This window comes from Sorex fumeus, unplaced genomic scaffold (assembly GCF_029834395.1).
Source record: "Sorex fumeus unplaced genomic scaffold, SorFum_2.1 ptg000073l, whole genome shotgun sequence".
Classification (NCBI taxonomy): domain Eukaryota; kingdom Metazoa; phylum Chordata; class Mammalia; order Eulipotyphla; family Soricidae; genus Sorex; species Sorex fumeus.
Genome location: NW_026606130.1, coordinates 4,485,334 through 4,504,666, shown reverse-complemented (window position 1 = coordinate 4,504,666; position 19,333 = coordinate 4,485,334). Strand labels below are relative to the sequence as shown.

At 42.1% G+C, this 19,333-nt stretch overlaps 1 protein-coding gene across 1 annotated transcript in view; it reads right to left on the bottom strand.

The window, feature by feature from the left end:
* The window catches only part of HDAC8 (histone deacetylase 8), a 425,847-nt gene that overhangs the window by 23,211 nt on the left and 383,303 nt on the right, over positions 1-19,333 (bottom strand). The window contains exon 10 of the mRNA XM_056130090.1: positions 12,519-12,624. Coding sequence (XP_055986065.1) covers positions 12,519-12,624 — 106 coding nt within the window. The remainder of the gene's footprint in view (positions 1-12,518; positions 12,625-19,333) is intronic.

Here is a 19,333-nt window from a genome sequence, read left to right as displayed (position 1 = left end):
AGATGTTTAACCCAACCTGAGGGAAATGGATAACACTTCCCTTGCTGCAAGTGTCACATCAGAGGCACCTTGCTAAAACAAAAGGTTAGGGCACAAGGTTTTATAAATATATGTTCAAGATACAACAGAAAATCACTCAAACAAAAACCTTAACTTGAACAAGACAAAGAAATCAACAGATGTCAAAATAAAGGTGTTGAAAATATCTGGAAAAGAGCGAAGTATCCAACCATTGAAATTACTAAATGAGGAATTATGATAATCCTCCCATTTTTTTTTAAAAAAGAGAAGTTGTAGAGAAAAAAACCGTAAAACTAAATGGTAAAATAAGAACTGAGAATATGATAAGTGAAAAAGAACGTAACAAATGGACTCAATAAGCAGAATGGAAGACACAAAGGAAGAATCAGTGAACTGAAAGATAAAATGGCAGAAATTACTAGCTTGAACAAATCTAGAAAAATAGGTGGAAAAAATGAATATAAGTCCAGGGGAAAGGTCAGGACTATGATTAAAAATAACATTTTTGCCATTGAAGTGACAGAGGGAGAGGAGAAAGAGGATGGGACTGAAAGGGTATATAGGAAAATAATGACTAAAGATTCCCCAAATTTATCAAGCTTCAACTTATAGATTTAATAAGCTGACTGAATTCCTAAGAGAATAAACCCAAGTATCCACACCAAGATCCACCATAATAAAATTTTAGAATACTGCAGAAAAACAGAAAATCTGGAAAGTAACCAAATGGAAACAAAGTCTTAACAATAAGGAGAATAAAATTCTAATGATGGTGGACTTCTCATATAAAAATCATGGAGTCAGCAATACCACTTCTGAGAATATACCCTGGGGGCCCAAAAACACACAGTAGAAATGCCATCTGTACTTCCATGTTCACTGCAGCATTATTCACAGTAACCAGAATCTGGAAACAACCAAAGTGCCCAAGAACAGACAACTGGATAAAGAAACTAAGGCACATCTACACAATGGAATACTATGCAGTCAAAGTCATGAAATTTGCTTATAAATGGATGGGCATGGAGAGCATCATGGTGAATGAAACGAGTCAGACGGAGAGGGACACACATAGAATAATGGCACTCATTTGTGAGATGTAAAAAACATGATCTGTTATACTTATTATATAGCATTACATTTATTCAATACAGCATAGTTAAAAGCAAATAAAAGATTTCTACAAACTGTAAAAAAACATGGTGTGAGATTAATACCCAAGGATGGTATATAAACAAGGGTCAAGAGGAATTATCCACTGTTGGAAGCTTGCCACAATTGTGGTGGTGGGGTAGGGGGAGTAAGTGCAGTTAGGATAGAGAAGGGAAGGAACACTTTGATAGTGATAGTTGGAAATAATCACTGTGGACAAGAACTGAATGCTGAAAGTAGATAAAGGAATATACATGATAACCTTTCAGTAAACTATAATGCCCAGATGGAAAGAGGGAGGAGGAGGAGGAGGAGAGAAGGAAGGAAGCAAGGAAGGAAGGAAGGAAGGAAGGAAGGAAGGAAGATGATCTTCATTTGCAGTTGAATTGTGGTCTATGTAAAAATTCCCAAGGAATATGGAAAACCAAAAGCCCCAAACATCTAGACTAATAACGAGTTCAGAAAGATTACAGCATATGATATATCCTTAATAGAAAAATTAGTATTTCTAGGTCTGGAGAAATAGCACAAGAGGCAAGTCATTTTCCTTGCATGCAGCTGACTTCAGTTCAACCCGCAGTACTGTATATACGGTCCCCCAGTACCCTCAGAGGTCATTTCTGAGCACAGAACCAAGAATATTTCCCCACTCCCAAAATTGTATTTCTAAGAGCGATAGCACAGCGGGTAGGGCGTCTGCCTTGCATGCAGCCAACATGGCTGACCCGAGTTCGATTCCTCCGCCCCTCTCGGAGAGCCCGGCAAGCTACCGAGAGTATTCGATATGCCAGACACAGTAACAACAAAGTCTCCAATGGAGACGTTACTGGGCCCGCTCGAGCAAATCGATGATCAATGGGAGGGCCTTTTTACTTTACAGCAAAGAACAGATGGAAATAAAAAATGAAAAATCACTATATCACTATCACTATCATCCTGTTGTTCGTCTATTTACTTGAGCAGGCGCCAGTAACATCTCTATTCCTCCCAGCCCTGAGATTTTAGCAGCCCCTCCTTACTCCTCTTTCCCAATGATTAGAGGCTCTTTCAGAGTCAGGGAAATGAGACCTGTTATAGTTACTGGTTTTGGCATATCAAATACGCCACAGGGAGCTTGTCAGGCTCTGCCCATGCAGGTGGGATACTCTCGGTAGCTGGCCGGGCTCTCCGAGAGGTATATATATCTATATATCTATATATATATATATATATTTCTCTTTATGACTTGTTGCTTACTGTCTGAACTCCATCAAACATGGTGTGGTAATTATAGAAAACAGGTAGGAAGTGTCTTATGCTGAGTCCAGAGTCCAAGGTCACAAAGTTCTGCATTACTTGGGTTTTGTGGGACTTCACTCCTGTGTGAGGCTCGGCTCAAGCATCTGGAAAGTGGTCTGGAGTGTGGCAGCAGTTGGCTAGTGGAGGTTGGCTGCCGGGGCTGGGTCCCTTGGGGCGGGGAGGGCTCTCGCCTGCTCCCCTCTGGGGTGTCCCAAGTGGGAAAAATAACAACAACACCCCCCCCCCCCCCCGCAACTTAGAACCTATTCAGGATCTATATGCTGAAAATTACAAAATGCTGAGCCAGGGAGAGCCAGCATTCTGGGACACCCCAGAGGGGAGCAGGCGAGAGCCCTCCCCGCCCCAAGGGACCCAGCCCCGGCAGCCAACCTCCACTAGCCAACTGCTGTCACACTCCAAAGGCTGGAGTGCATGATTTTCATACAAAAGCCCTGTGTTCAACCCACAGCACCACATGGTTGTGTCCCCCACACCAACCCTGAGCACTGCTGGGAGTAGCATAGATCATCCCCACTAGATGTAGTGTCAAACCCACTTCCCCAAAAGGAAAGAAAATTATAAAATGCTATGAAGGAAATCAAAGAAGATGTAAATAAATGGAGAGACATACCATGCTCATAGATTAGAAAACTCAATACAATAAAAAAGTATCATTGGAGGAAGGTGATTCAATAGTATAATATTCCAGGTATAAGATAAATGAATAGTAGGGGTATAATAGATGAAATGGTGACCATGGTTAACATTGTTGTGTGTTGTATATGAAAGTTATTAAGACAATAGGTCCTAGGAGTTCTACTATTAAATGGAAATTTTTGCTTTTTCTGTGGGGATGTGGGGAAAGGACTTGGTCTACCTGGTGGTGCTCAGGTATCACTCCTGAGTGCTTGGCAGAACATATTTCATGCTGGGGATTAAACTGGGATCAGATGCATGCAAAGCAAGTGCCTTCCCTCCTGTCCTATGGCTCTGACCCTCTCCTTTTTCCATTTTCTTTTTATTGTATAATATGACAAATGTCAATTAGACCTGGTATGTTAATCATTTGTATGCTAAATCATTATGCTGTAATCCTTAACTTTATACAATGATGACTAAATTATTTAGTAAATAAAAAATAAATTATTTCTTCATAAAACTGGAAGATCTAAATTTCTCCTAAATTCATATATAGGCCTAACATAATTTCTATCACTTCACCTCAAACATATAGATACAGACAAGATTATTGTAAAGCTTATTTATGTGTAGCTAAATATATTTTAAAAAAGAATTTGAGAGGATTAGTGACCTAATTTTAAAAGATTTATTATACAGCTACCATAGTCAAGATTTTGGGGAGGAATATGAATGAAACAGAAAATTCCCTGGAAGTCTGAGACTGTTGTCTTTGAGTGAATGAGAATTTTCGAGAAGGAGTTGGGTCTAAAGAGATAATCTAGATTTTCTTCCCTTCTACCAGGTGGGAAAGGCTTCACATTTTTATTTAAGAGATCTGCTTTCCAGACAAAGGGAAACATCTTAATATTATTAGGAATACCTAAGAAAGGAAACCATGTCTGAGACATGTAAAATACTAACTCTCCAGTTCTGAATTTTTCCAACTATGTGCATCAATTATAGTGTAAAGATTTAGTAAACCCAAATTTCATACATAAGGTCTGACAAGATAATCATAACTGTCACTTTTAATAGAACCTAAATATGTATGATTCTTCCAAACTACAAAAGCAATACACATTCATGGTAGAAATTCTAAAAAATACAGGAGTAAAAGGAACAAATAAAATTGCCATGATTCCAATCCTACTACCAGAGATACTTAATGACTGTTAGCATTTTTGGCATATTTCGTTCTAGTGTTTTTCTGTGTATACCTACATAGACTCACAAACACATTTTATATATTAATAATATCCACTTTTAATATCTCGTTTTATGTTATTTTTCTCATTTTATATCGTGATCATGAGAAAAAAAATTGTTGGTTTCCTTTGGGGACCATACCCTGGCTTGTACTCAGAGCTTGTTCCAGGCTCTATGCTAAAGGATTATTATTGGCAGTGCTCAGGGAGCCATATGTAGTGCTGGGTATTCAAACTTGGGTCAGCTTCATAAAAGGCAAGCACTGTAAAACCTAAACTATCTCTCCAGTTTATGAGCAAATTCTTGTGTCTTCAAGTTATCTTTCCAAATTTCTTTTTACATGACTGCAAAGAACTCTTTCATATAACACGACACATTCGAGGTATCAAAACAGAACCCATCATATATTAATTCTGTATATTGCTGTTTCCTAATAGCACTCCATTCAGTTGACATTCAGGCAAAACACCTAAGTTATCTTGTTCCTCTCTCCTTGACTCTATTAATGACCTACCTCCAAGTGCTATTGATATTCTCTTCCTAAAAGCTCTCAGCCCCTATCATGACACTGTTCTAGTCCAAACTTTTGTAGGTTCACCTTTGTAAATATCACAATGATCTATCTCAATACGACTTCACTATGCCACATCTAACACCACAACATAGAAAGATTCCCATTTTTTTGTTTCTTTTTTTTTAAAATTTTTTTTTATTAGTGAAACACCATGAGGTACAGTTGTAGATTTACAATTTTTTGTGCTTGGGTTTGATTATACAATGATCAGATACCCATCCCTCCACCAGTGCCCATTTTCCACCACCATGGATAATATCCCCCCCACCCCCATCCCCCCATCCCCCCCTGCCTCTGTGGCAGGGCAATCCCCTGTGTTCTCTCTCTCCTTTTGGGTGTTGTGGTCTGCAAAAGAGGCATTGAGTGGCAAACATGTTCAGTCCATAGTCCACTTTCGACATGCATCTCCCCTCCTGGGAGGATCCTCCAAACACCCTTTATTTGGTGTTCCCTTCTCTATCTGAGCTGCCCTTTCTTCTAGAATGCCCGACTGGCCACTAAGCTATGGAGTAATCCTCCTGGTGCTGATCTCAGCTATTCTTGGGTATTAATCTCATATTTTGTTACTTTATATCCCCCAGATGAATGCAATCTTTCTATGTCTATCCCTCTCTTTCTGACTCATTTTGCTTAGCATGATACTTTCCATGTTGTACCACTTGTATGTAAATTTCATGACTTCATGAAAGATTCCCATTTAACTTTATTTGATATAGACTATGCAGCTTGAAATTCAAGGGAACCTGGGGCTGGATCGATAGCACAACGGGTAGGGCGATTGCCTTGCATGCGGCTGACCCGGGTTCGATTTCTAGCATCCCATATGGTCCCCTGAGCACCGCCAGGAGTAATTCCCGAGTGCATGAGCCAGGAGTAATTCCTGTACATCACCGGGGGTGACCCAAAAAAGAAAAAAAAAAGAAAAAGAAATTCAAGGGAACCTGTGATCTGCTCTGCCCCCACTTACCCATTCCCGTTTACCAGCATATCCCTACATCTATTTGAATTCTTCCAACACTCTGAAATCCCTCTTCCTCAAGTCTTACTATCCTATTTCCTCAATACAGTGTTAGTGTTCATTATATCTTGATCTGTCCAGTGGGGTTAGTTTTATCGCCTTACCCAGACTTTTATTAGAAGCAGGGACAATGCCTTAAACTCTTTTATTACCCAAGGTAGCTAACACAGGGGGATTCAAAACAATAGTCATTGATTTATTTATCTGGGCATGAAATTGAAGACTCTATTAAACATCTTTAAATTAATCTAATGTAGAATATTTCTTTGGGAGACATTGTAGAGTGAGAAGAGTTTACGTGGAGTAACTGGGAAAAGCGTACATGGTACTAAAAGTAGACTTGACTGAGTATTAGAGCCAAGTGGAGGAGGTGACCCAGACCTATATTCAAATCCTGAGGTTGCCATTTACTTGTTATGTGAGTGTAGGCATGTTAACTACATCTTTGGGCACCAGTTTCCTATCTCAAGAGAACTGGAAGGATTAAATGAGATTGATTATGGAAAATATCTACTAGATGGTATTGCATACTAGGTTTTCAATAATGGCAGATCCTACCTCCTGCATTTAGGTGAATACTTCAAGTCTTGAACAGAAACCTGCCAAAAATTTTCAAGAGTTGTTAAAAGTTGCTATTAAGGTTATTATAACTTTGGGGAAAAGACTACATTTTTATTTTACTATACATGTATATATTTATATATAATTTTAAGTATATTCTATTATTCTTCTTATTATCATTTGGCAGAGCTCAGAGGCTATTCCTATGCTCTATGCTCAGGAGTGAACCCCCACAGTGCTCAGGGGACCATATGTGATACCAGGGAGTCACACTAGAGCTGCTGTAGCTCCCTTCAAGGCAAGTGTCTTACCTCCTGTACTGTTTCTCTGCCCCTCAGTGTGATAATTTAAAAAGTTATTTCTTTAACAACAACAGCAACAGCAACACAAACCTTTTAATTTCCAATACTATTTAGTGAAGTAAGACAGAAACTTGGTCAATTAGGAAGATTGGGCAGCAGTAGGCTACTGGAAAGGACCATAGCAAGCTAGAGAGGAATTTAGAAAGGACAGGGGATGATAAGGGGCCATAAGGGAGTGGGCACCACAGATATCAGCACCTGAAGTCATGCATATTCTTTCAGGGTTTCTTCTGCAATCCTGTGTCAAAGGCTTTCCAGTAAGCCCTATGGTAAATTGCCCATCATCCGTGGGCACCAAACCTGCCTTTTACCATATCCTTATGGCTTCTCAGGAATCAAGAGAAGGTATGGAAGGAAGCAGTGTTCATGGTGTAGAGTCTCATCAGGCAGGGACACTGCTTCAAGCTTGGGGTTTTAGCAGGTTTTGGGCATACCCAGACCTAAAGAACGACAAACTTAGACTGCCAGAAGGAGTACTGCATATGCCCAGCACAATGATTTTTCCTGAGACTATTACTAGAAATTGTGCAAAGGGTTTTGGGTATGGAATTAAACATAGCAGACTAGCGCTAGTGGCCACAGCACACTACAGGAAGTAGGAGCTGCACGGGTTCACACTGTTATATTCTTCAACTTACACAACTTGAAATGAAGCTGGAAGCTTCATAGTATAATATGCTGGGAAGAAGGTGGGCATGGCAGGATGGGGATTGAGGGAGGGCTGAAGGCTTAGGTCAGGGAATAGAATATAGAGTGCTGTCCAAGACTGTTTTCTTCTTATTTTCAAAGAGACATAAAAATTTCAGGTTCTTGGTATCATCTAAAATATAGGAGACAGATACCGTTTTTTTCTTCTAAAGGCCATTTGGATATTTATAACATGATTTGCAGACCCCACAATACAGGCAGGTGGGTTGTGGACAGCCAACAAGGAGCATATATCTACATATATAAGTTAGGAGCTGGGCATTCCTCATTGCTGACCTTTATGGAAGAAGCTGGGGTACAAAGCAGGGTGGGAAGGGTTTGCCAGACAAATGGGAAAAGCAGAGGTGTGTTGATGGAGAGATTTGAGAGGGCAATACTACGGAGAAAAGGAGGGACACCAAGAAAGGCCAAACAGCCTGAGTCCAGAGCAACAACTCAGACAGATCTAGACTCAAATATCTGTTCCACCATCTATTAGCATAGTAGACACTTAGTAATTAATTACTCAATGAACAAATAAGGGTGACCTTACTCAAGTCACTTATCCTCTCTGAACTTCAGTCTCCTCACCTGTAAGATAAATAGTAGCTATCATTTTTATTACTTTCTTTTGGTTTTGATTATGGGCTCATGATCAGGGCTTTCTGCTGTCTAAGTGCTCAGGGATTACTCCTGGAAGGGCTTCGGGAGACCATATATGTTGCCAGAAATGAACCCAGGTAGGCTGTGTGTAAGGCAAGTGCCCTACCTGCTGTACTATTGCTCCTTTCTATTGATCACAATTTGTTATTTTATTTATGATGTCACCTGCATCTCTACCCACATTCATGTCAGTTTGCTGGCTAGCTCTCCATCCCCAGCCACTGCAAAGGCTGCTTTACTAAGCTTGCTTCATTCAGGGTTAGGGAAGGGCAGAAAGGCACAAGGCCTTTCTCTTTCCCTCTTATGTACTCTCCATCCCTCTCCAAAGAGTTGCATTCGTTTCTCTTTCTATTCCAGGCAAGCCTGAGATACAGTCTGGGACCTCAGAGCAAGTGTAGAAATCTCGGGTTGCAACTCCAACACAGACTCACGTAGGCATGCCCACCCCCCACCCCAAAGAAAGTTGGGTCTGGGTTGCAACAGAAAACTGGCCCTCCCCTCAACCCGACCTTTACTTGATTCAAACATCGTAAGTATCAGGGACAAGAAAAGGATCCTGCTTTCTCCATGCAGAGCGAGCTACATCTGAGGCTGATGACATCAGCACTGTTCCAGCTCTGGAAGGTTTACTGTGAGCCAGTTCTCCCAGAGCATGTCAATCAGAGGAAAGGCAAATTAACTTGAGCACAGGGGGCTGGCGAGGGGATGCTTTTACCGTGGTGTTCATGAAGCTCGGCTGAGATACCTTCTCTCTAATCTGTGCTTCATAGTAAACAAGGCCATAGACCTTCAAGATCCACTTGCACAAGAAGAGCAAATTATGGGAGCAAATCCGAAATTTTCTGTTTAAAGTGAACAGTTTGAATGCACTCTCCATGGGTTTTTGTCTTTTTCCCCCCTCCTGAAAAGACTAACAGGCACTGAAGGTGAATAAGAGACACCTGTATGTCTCTCCATTCAATCTGTGATATAGGGAATGCAACACTGTAAGTGAAAACTTCTCAAGTTTTTATTTCCAATAGGCTCGAAATCCCATCATTTGTGCTTCTAAGGGGTGTGGTAAAACAAAGGGAAAAAAACCCAAGTTCAAAGGCTGAATAAACTGAAGTAGGCTTGCTGGCTAAATTCCTTCCCTTAGATGGAAGCTGAGTCTATCTGCACCTTTATCACCACCCCACCTCCCCAAATCAGTTTGTTCCTCTTCCCCATCCTTTTCTTTTTTAATGGATTGGAGGAGAGGGAAGAGAGATGAAACCCTGGTGAGAAATGGCCAGCATAGCTAAGGTTTTTTTTTTTTATATGCAAGAACAAACAACAGACTTGTAGGCAGGTTCAGGAAAATCTTTCAGAACGCATAAAATTCAGCAGCCTCTCCACACTGACCATTGTCATGGCAACACAGTATCTGATGGCAGTATGCGTCACTAGGCTGGAAGGACATGATCTTAGTATGGCAGGTTAGCTTGGCCCTTTTAAGCATATTCGGGCTTCTTTCTAGCCTCATTTCCACCTCAGTTTAACTGAATTTCTTTTTTGTTTCTATACCTGTGCGTCCTGCTCATTTGTATGGCAGGCACATAAGACGCTGTCAATATGAAAGGGGTGGTTAAATGGAAAATCTGAACAGTTCCCATATTCTATAGCCACCTTATTTGCTGCCCACCCTCTCGGATCCTCCCCACCCACTCTCAACCACTTAGTTTCTTTTTTCCTCCTTCATCATTTCTTCCTCATACGCAACTTTACCTCCTCCCCAACCTCCCTCCACCAACTGTGACTCATGTACTCTATCACATTCCTCTCAGTATTTATCTATCTTCTTATTTTACTATACGGTAAACTAGAATAGCAGGATTGGAAGGCATTTAACAACAATCCTGTTCAATGCAGGGGCTCATATTTGATATGACAAATAAGTCCTCTGCTTATATGTCTCCAGCAACAAAGACCCTATTCCTTTCTGGGCATACTGTTCCACTTTGAACAGGTCTAATTGCTAGAGAATTCTTCTATTGAATGAAAAGCCACCTTAGAAAAAAGATTGAAGCAAGGGTCTATCTGTGCCCTGTGACTACATTGGTCCTGTCTATGTAGGTTTTCCTGTCTCTGACAGCCTTAAATAGATACAAAATAAAGACTGCGTCACTCTGGACCTTCTTTCCTCTAGGTTCTGTAGCTCCTCCAATCAGGTCCATGGAGCGTGGGATCCAGCCTCTTCCCCATCCCAACTCATCTCCTGGAGCACTATGCTATTTATCTAGAATTTTTTTGAAAATGAAGTCTATATTGCATCAGCATCTCTGGAGGCCACCTTGCCCCGGTGACTCACACTGAGCTCTGTGGTGATTAAAATCCCTGATTCCCTTGCAGACAAAAAGCTGCTTTTCCTTCTAGTATATATCCGGTTGTTTCTGAGGATGCAGTTTGTGGGCCATTCATTTTCTACCAGCTTCATTTCGCTGTTTTGATTTAAGATTGCTTTAACTCATTAGGATCCTGTAATAATCATTACTTCTATGAAACTTAGGTTTCCTTAAAGATTTTTTTAACCAAAAATCATCATATTCTTTTTGTCTATAAGATTGACTGTATTTTGGTGGGGGGGAGGCAGCAGGGGGTTCTTACTTTTCCTAGTTCTCTTCCCTTCATACTACCTTCCTTATGTCTTCTATGGCTTGCCATTTTTATTTCTTCAATAACAAGATCATACCACTCTTTGAAGACATGAGTCTGGGTATGCGCAGGAAATCATGAAGGTACTCATATATCTGTACATATGGAGGTGCCTACATGTGAGCAAATAGTGGCAGAGGCTTGCTTAGTTCCTCTATTTCTACTGCTTTGTCTGTACTCTACCAGAATTTAGAGCCTGGGTTGGGGGAAGGAGGGTGGCAGGATTGAAGGAAGCGAGGTAAGAGAAGTTGGTCCAGTAGTAATCCCCAAGAAAACAGGAAATATATCCCAGAACTGAAAGGGGCAGAAAGAAAATGGAGGTGGAAGTGTCAGTGTTAATCAGGGATGCGGCACCAGAGAAGGACCAGTAATCAAATGTTGGACAGGGAGAAGGATTTGGTTAGGAAGTGAGAACTTTTGAGGATATTAGCCATCAAGAGGCCAGAGGGAGATGCCTGAAACAATAGGGTGAAGGTAAGACTGGGGGCTAGGAGATATTTCAAAGAGGAAATAAGCATTGCTCTGGCGTGACCATAGCAGTCTATCACTTAAGAGCTTAAAAATTTTTTTCTCCCGAAGGAGCCTAGGATGTGGACCCTGTTGCTGTCACAGACTGGGTTCTGCTTGAAAATAATGCTGAATCCAATCCTTAGCGAGACCACCCCCCTCCCCGCCCTAGGGCACATGAGTTTCCTCTGACTGACTCTGGCACAGAACAGGCCTCCCTTTCATAGTGCATTCTATTCCCAGGAGGGAATAAAAGGTAGAACTGGTGCTAGTGTGGCCATTACATAAATAAACACAGGGATTTCACTTTCCAGGGTGGGCAATGTGATATCCTTGGCCTCTTAACTCTGCAAATAATTAGAATCTCCCCAAATATGTACACATACATAGAAATTCAATTAAACAGGAAAATGGTTGCCAAAAACACTTTGGCGGGGGGGGGGGGGCGTGGAGGGAGGTAGATGGAGTGAGTTGAGCTGTAAAGCAGCAGCTAAAGTGGGAGGGGGCACTACTGGAAAGCAGAGGGCAGCACCCAAACAGTGAGTGGGTGGTACGATCAAGCAGGAAGGGACCTGATGACTAGCAATTGCTCTCTGTCCAGAGGCTGGAATATTCTGGGCCAGTCTTTGTGAAAGGAAGGATAAAGCCACAGCCTCACCTTATTAGGTGACACTAGAGTGACAATGGGGAACTGCTTCCAGGGACTCAGAGTTTGTCGTTGGCCTTTAGTCTCTGGGCTCTATTGAACCAAAGGGCCCCACTGGAACTGAGAGTCCTCTTCCAACTCTTAATTGACTTGAACTTCCCTCATCTTCAAGGGGTTTTTATTATCATCCTTGTAAAGAGAAAGGATTCCAGGGTATGCTTTAGATCTTGTTTTCCAGTGGAGGTGCCTAAAACGGAAACTTTTGTCTTCCTGAAGGTGACATTAGTCAGCCAAATGACAACCCCAACCAGAGCAGCAGCCAGTGTGGAATTCCAATGACAATCTGTCAGTCTAAGAGAAGAGGTGTCTCTTACAAGTCAGTGAAACCATGAGCCACCACCGACAAATGGCATGGGGGAAAGGCCCCACCCATGAGCCACTACATGCCGGGTGGAATGAGGAGGGCAGGACTCGAGGGGGAGTGCTCACCTTTGATGTAGTTAAGGATTTGCTGGACTTGGTGGGGTTCATTGCGGTCTGGCCGGCAGCTTGGCGTGATTTCTAGCACATAATCAGGACCATATGCTGTGAAAAACTGTAAGGAAAAAGGTCAAAAACCAAATGAGACCACAGAAACCATTCAAATTAAACCACATAAAACAGAACAATCAAAAGAAACCTACCACAACCGGCAAGGCAAGGGAGGTTTGTGGGGGGGGGGGGGGCGGGGGGCAGGGCAGGCTGATGCAGCGGAAGCCCTTCTCACTGGTGTCACACCCCATGTTCAAAACCTACAGTGACAGTCTGCTGTGAAATTCTTTCGCTTGCTTTTCAAACTCCTCACTGCTCAGGTCTCAACTGTTTCCTCCTGCTTCAGCAGCTTTTGTTCTTCAGTACTTGAGCAAGTGTTTTGTGCTCTTCTAATCATACCACACTTTGTCCTCCCCTTCAGATCTTTGCCATGGTTCTCTTCAGATGCCCTCCCCAAATCCCTGCTGCCTGTAAAAAACCTATCCACCATTCCAGGAGCAGCTCAAATATCACCTCCTTCACAAAGCTGTCCTTCATTCTCCACCAACTGCCAGAATGTTCTGCTGGCACCTTTTCTTGTGCTCATTGTTTAGCAAATAGACAGGGCTTGCCAGTGTATGATATATAGGTTAATGAGTCTGCTGCCATGGGGCTCTGTAGCTGCCACCTCCTCTGGGATACTCCAGGGACATCAAGGTAAATTCAACATTAGTTAGAGATTTTAGAAACAGGGACTGAATCTCTCATACTAGATGATCAGGTCCTTGAAGGCAGCATTCTCCTTCACCTCCCCAATCCTCACAGAACATGGAGGCTGCCTGGTAGTTTTAGTTGCCTTGGATACCTTGACCCAGGAATGTTCAACCAACTTAGTTTCTCCATTTTTGCTTTTTTTTCTCTATAGTAGAACTTGATTTTAAATTCAAGGACTCAAAATAAAGGTTTTGGAATTCTATTTCTAGCTCACTAGAGGACTCCTTGTGACCTTTGGTAACTCTCAATATCTGATTCAGCTTCCCTATTAAGGCCAGCCTGGGGAAAAACACTCCATGACAAAGGGAATCATTCAATTGGGAGAAGTCTTTGAATGGGAAGTATGCAAAGCTACTATTTCTGTTTAGTTTTGAACAGAAATAGTATTTGTGCATATACTCTGGAGAGCAAGTGAGCATATGGTTCTTAACATTATGTGCTCTCAATGGTGATATTGTTAGATGGTAAGTAAGTCAGGGAAATTTGAATTCCACAGGGGGGGAAATGGTAGTGAGGGCATGAAAAAAATCTTGATATGTGTCATGAATTTGATGCCATTCAAAGAGTCTCTAAAAACGATTATTGCTATTGCTACCAAATTATTCTTAGTGAGAGCCTAGATGTGCATCTGATACCATGGGAGAGATTGTGCCACAGTCTAGGGATTCTAACAGTTCCTTTGTGGAACCTATGGGAGTGATTTGATGGGGAGATAGATAGTGTCTCCACTTCTAATTCACATCTATAACAGAAAATCCTACACATTTAAAGAGAAAATGCCCAACACAATACTAATACCTTTCCCCCCCTCTTCTATGAAAAGAAAGAAAGGGCATGAGAGGCTAGTACCTTCCCCAGCTGTCTGAAATCCCACGCCTGTAACTCAGGGGAGCCTTGAGTGGAGATAGTGTTTACCAAACTGATATAGGAAGCACACACCAGGGGTTACCTGGGGAATGTATCCAGAAACCAACTCCCTTTTCTGATAGGAGAAACTTGAGAGGTTTGTATTTTTAGCCAAGGGGATGCTTGGTTAAAGCCTGAGCACCTTTTGGGCTTGACTCTAGATGAGAAGACTTCAAACAGGCATGGACCTTCGCATTAGGTTGCCTTTCCTCTTCTATGGGTGTCAAGTAGTACCCACTCCTTTATCAGATACAGAGCTAGTGACAGCAAAAAGGCAACTGCAACACTCCCCCGGGGACAACCAAATCCCTGGATTCAAAGTGCTATGAAAATCAGTGGAAGGAAGGCCGGGAGAAAGTACAGCGGGTACAGTGCTTGCCTTGCATGTGATCCACCTGGATTTGTTCCCTAGCACCCCATATGGTCGCCCAAGCCCTGCCAGGATTAACCTCTGAGTGCAGAGTCAGGAGTAAGCCCTGAACATAGCAAGTATGGCCCCAAAATTATAAGAAAGAGAAAAGAAAGAAAGAAAGAAAGAAAGAAAGAAAGAAAGAAAAAAAGGAGTCAGTTAAATAGGGAGTTCTTGTCGAAATATGGGAAGAGGGTGTGGTTAGCCTTCACAGAGGATCACAGTGCTGATCCTGACTCTCAAGCAAGACTTGACCTGAGCTGTCTGCTTAGGATGGCATGGCTTCATTCTGAGTGCCTACTATGTGGTTGCCCACTTTTCCTAGTTCAGTGCTCTCACTCATTAAGAGAACACAATTTCGATGGTCAGCTGAGCCTGTTCTGGCTGCACCAGCACCTGGCTTTCACTAATCCATAAATAATATAGTCCTTGCTGAATCAGGCTAGCTGCGCCAAGACCAAGTTCCAAAACATCTCCCAAATGTTGTTCACAGGTCCTGCTTGTTGCGTGATTCTTAGGCTAGGGAACGCAGATGATTTGAAGGAGTCCCTGTTTCATCACCCAATTTTGCGTGGCAGCTGGCTTGGGACTGAGGGGGGCAACAGGCACTGGGAAACTCTAGAGTATATTTAAAACCAAGTGTGGGTGCCCTCTCCCCCTCTTTGGCTCTCTTATGGCCTTTCCCTGTCTCCGTGTTATATTATATTTGATTTTTGCACTTGTTAACTCATTTCTACTAGACTTTGAACTTGCAAAGGCAGGAACTTCTGTCACATTCTCTTTGCCTAGCCTGTAGAGTTGAACTCATCAAAGGTTTTCCTTAAACCTTTATGCTAAAATTACATTGCATTAAACACATTCACACAAGGTTTAGCTAGCTGTTCAGCTAATTCTGTGGAATAATTCAAAGAGCCATCCCATAACATGAATAGCTTTTCCAGTCTCTGGAGGCAGCAGAATGAGGTGGAAAGAGCACTGACTTTAGAGTCAGAAAGAGCCAGAACTGTATTTGGCTGTGTGCCTTCAGTGAGTTTCTTAATTGCTATTTTGTCATTTCTACCAGAGGGATGATAATGGGGTGTTAGGCAGCAATGAGATAATAGGTAGAAAAAGATTTGGCGTGCAAAAAAGCACAGGACCCAACATACAATGGGATGTCTGCAATGTGAATTTACTTTTCTAGGGCAAAAGGCCCTGGCCTAAAAGGTGCTTCACCTACATTCTGGATGATGCTGGGCAAAGCACTTAGGGTTGACATGCAGAAAGAAGAGACCGTTCCACTTAGCAGTGCCAGCAACACAGATGGAGCAGGGGATGAAAGAGGCCATTAGGCTTTTAAACAAAAAATGCTGGCTTTGATATCAGCAAGGGAAGGGCAGTACTAACCCTTCTCATCCCTTGCCCTTTCCCCTCAGAGTTCCTTATGCTTTCTTATCAATTTTCCCTATCAATTTGTCCAGTTTTCAGGAGAATACAGTATTGGGGAGGGGGTAGATAAGTATGAGATGGGGCTGAAAGTTGGGAACTGAAGGTGAAGATACTTTAAGATAATCAACCCCTTCTAAACCCAAGAGTCAATGAAATAACTCAGCTTTCATTCAGTTCAATCTAGCTCAAAAATGTGCTTTTGTTGCTCACTCCTCTCTGGCTCTTGCTTACATAATTCACACAGTATACACTAAGGTATTTGGTCAAAAACATTCAGAAGAAGCCATTAGCTTGCTGTTTTCCCTTCCTAATCCCTACTGGGTCACAGGAAAGCAGGTCACAAACCTTTGTCAGCTGATCCTTTTTATCCTTCCTCCAAAATTTATTAAATACCTACTATATGCCCATCGAGGATTTTGGGTATGGAGATATTATGACATATTTAGGAGGAAGGCACAGTTTGATGAGAGGTAAAATAATAGCAATACAGAAAAAGTAACAACACTTTCTACTTATTAAAGTCTTATGTGTCAGGCATCTAAAGTGTATAAGCTGATTTGGTGGATTGACTGACTTAATTCTCACAATCAAATTATAGAACAGGTACTTCAATTACTTCTATTTTATGATGAGGCTCTGAAGCAAAGAACAGTTAGATCACTTCACAGAGGACACATAGCTAGCTGAGATCTGAATCCAGCTCACTCTGGAGCTTGGCATCAGCCATTGAGCCTCTAAATTACTGCCAGAGAAAAGTTACAAATGGCATTATGGAGGGTGGGAGGGAGGCATTCCCAAGAGTGCCTGAACACCCGCACAAAGTGTAGAACAGAACAACAGAATTTAGGTACTAAGATGAATTTCATATGGCTCAAGGAAAGGACATTAGGAGAATCAGGACACAAGACTCAGGAGGCAGGTGTGAGTTTCATAGAAGGCGCAGCCTGCTTCTCACACTAAGCCTGCGCCCCACACTAAGGCATTTGGCTTTAACCCAGGGCCATGGGGCAGAACATTGTTTTTCTCCCTGCTGTGTTGCCAGTTTCCAAAACAGTACTTGCACCTAGTAGGTGGGAAATGACTCTTTGTAGAAGAAGTGAATGGAAACGTGGGGAAACTTATAAATGAGGGAATGAACAGATCATCTGTGTACTTCAGAGGGCTCACTGGCTACAGTGCAGAGCACGGAATGGAATTGCAGGGGATGGATGCAAGTAAGGAGACCAGTGAAAAGGCTGGTAACGGGGCTCGAACCAGGATCACTGCATTAAGAATTAAGGGATTTATTTTATATTTTACTTATTACATTTGAGGTTATACCCAGTGGAACTAGGGGTGGAACTACTTCTGGAGCAGTTTTTGTGGGGGCACTGCTAGGGGTGCTTGGTGTACCATGTGATGCCAGCAATTGAACCCAGGGCTCCTGCCTGCAAAGCATGAGCTCCAAACTTTTGAATGATTTCCCCAGCCCCAAATGGGAAAATTAAAAAACTTTAAAAGATGGCAGGCAGCAATAGGACTAAATGATTAATTGGGTGGGGGAAATAAGGAAGAAGAGTTACAGAGTTGTGGCTATAGATGCAGCATATTAGTGGAATGAGGAATACAGACAGGAAAAGGGCTCGTGATAGTGTGCATATATGAACAGAGACTCAATTGGGAGCATGCAGAGAGCTGGAACCAAATAATATTTTAGAATGTAATTTGGGAGGGAAGTTTGGTCTACAAATCAGGATATGTGCTGTGAATTTGGGAGCTATCAGTGGCATGAAGCTATTGCTTTGACTGGCAGGGGAGGCTTACTACAGAGTAAGAAGAAAGGAGAGGCAACGAAAGAATCATTGACAGTGGCCAACACATTAGCCGCAGACAGGAATAGAAACATAGAAACAGCAGTAATTCAAGGCTTTGCAGAGAGGTTAATTAATAGGAGAATGGTTTGCTGACTTCTCCATGGGAAGATCTTTGCCACTGCAAAGTCAGAGGTGCTTATGAACATGGCCTAACTGTAGTGGGAAGAAGAGTTGTGTGTGTGAGGAGGGAAAGAAAGATGAGAGTGATAAGAATATGCTTTTATTTCCTCACCAAAACACTCCTCTTGTTGCAGGAGTGGGGCTGTGATAGGGTGTGCATATTAAGATGGGAGGTGTGTTTTAAAGGCTGATAGAAAAGAGTCCTTTCTCTTTTTTTAAAAATTTTATTGAATCACTGTGAGATAGTTATAAGCTTTCATGTTTGGGTTACAATCACACAATGATCAAACATCCATCCCTCCACCAGTGCACGTTCCCCACCACCAATATCCCCGGTATACCCCCCCTCTTTCCCTCCCTCCCACTGCGTCCATGGCAGACAATATTCCCCATACTCTCTCTCTACTTTTGGGCATTATGGTTTGCAATCCAGATACTAGGAGGTTATCATGTTTGGTCCATTATCTACTTTCAGCACACATCTCCCATCCCGACCTATTCCTCCAGTCATCATTTTCTTAGTAATCCCTTCTCTATTCCAGCTGCCTTCTCCCTGAAAAGAGTCCTTTCAATGGGACTCAAAGGCAGCCTGATGGAGATTAGTTAGCTGTATCTGTCTTTCAGGTTCCCTTAGAACTCTTCAAGGAAATCATAAGGATTTATTCATATTTACATTACGTAGTACTCCTAATATAGGGCCTTAAAAGAATAGGTGCTTCATTTATGTTTTATGTCTGCTGATGAATAAATAAAATGTGGTTGGGATTCTTAACTTTTCTTTCTTTTGAGTGTGTGTGTGTGTGTGGGGGGGTAACACCTGGCTGTACTCAGGGACTAATCCTGGTTCTATACTCATGGATCACTCCTGATATGCTCAGAGGACCATATGCAGTGTCAGGGTTCAAACTTGGGGTTGCCAAGAACAGTAGAAACAAGGGCCAGGAGTACTAATCCACATTGGAAGTTTGACACAATTGGTAGTGGTGGGAGAGCAGCTAGGATAGTTTGAAATGATTACTCTGGACAAGAACTGAGTACTAAAAGTAGGTAAAGGAACAAACATGATAACTTTTCAGTACCTGTATTGCAAACAATTATGCCCAAAAGGCGCACACACATAAAGGCAGAGAGAGAGAGAGAGAGAGAGAGAATAGTGTCTGCCATGGAGGCAGGCTGGGGGCAGGGGGCAGGAAGAAAACTCGGGACATTGGTGATGGGAAATGTGTGCTGGTGATGGAACATTGTATGACTGAAACTAAATCATGAACAACTTTGTAACTGTGTATCTCACATTGATTCAATAA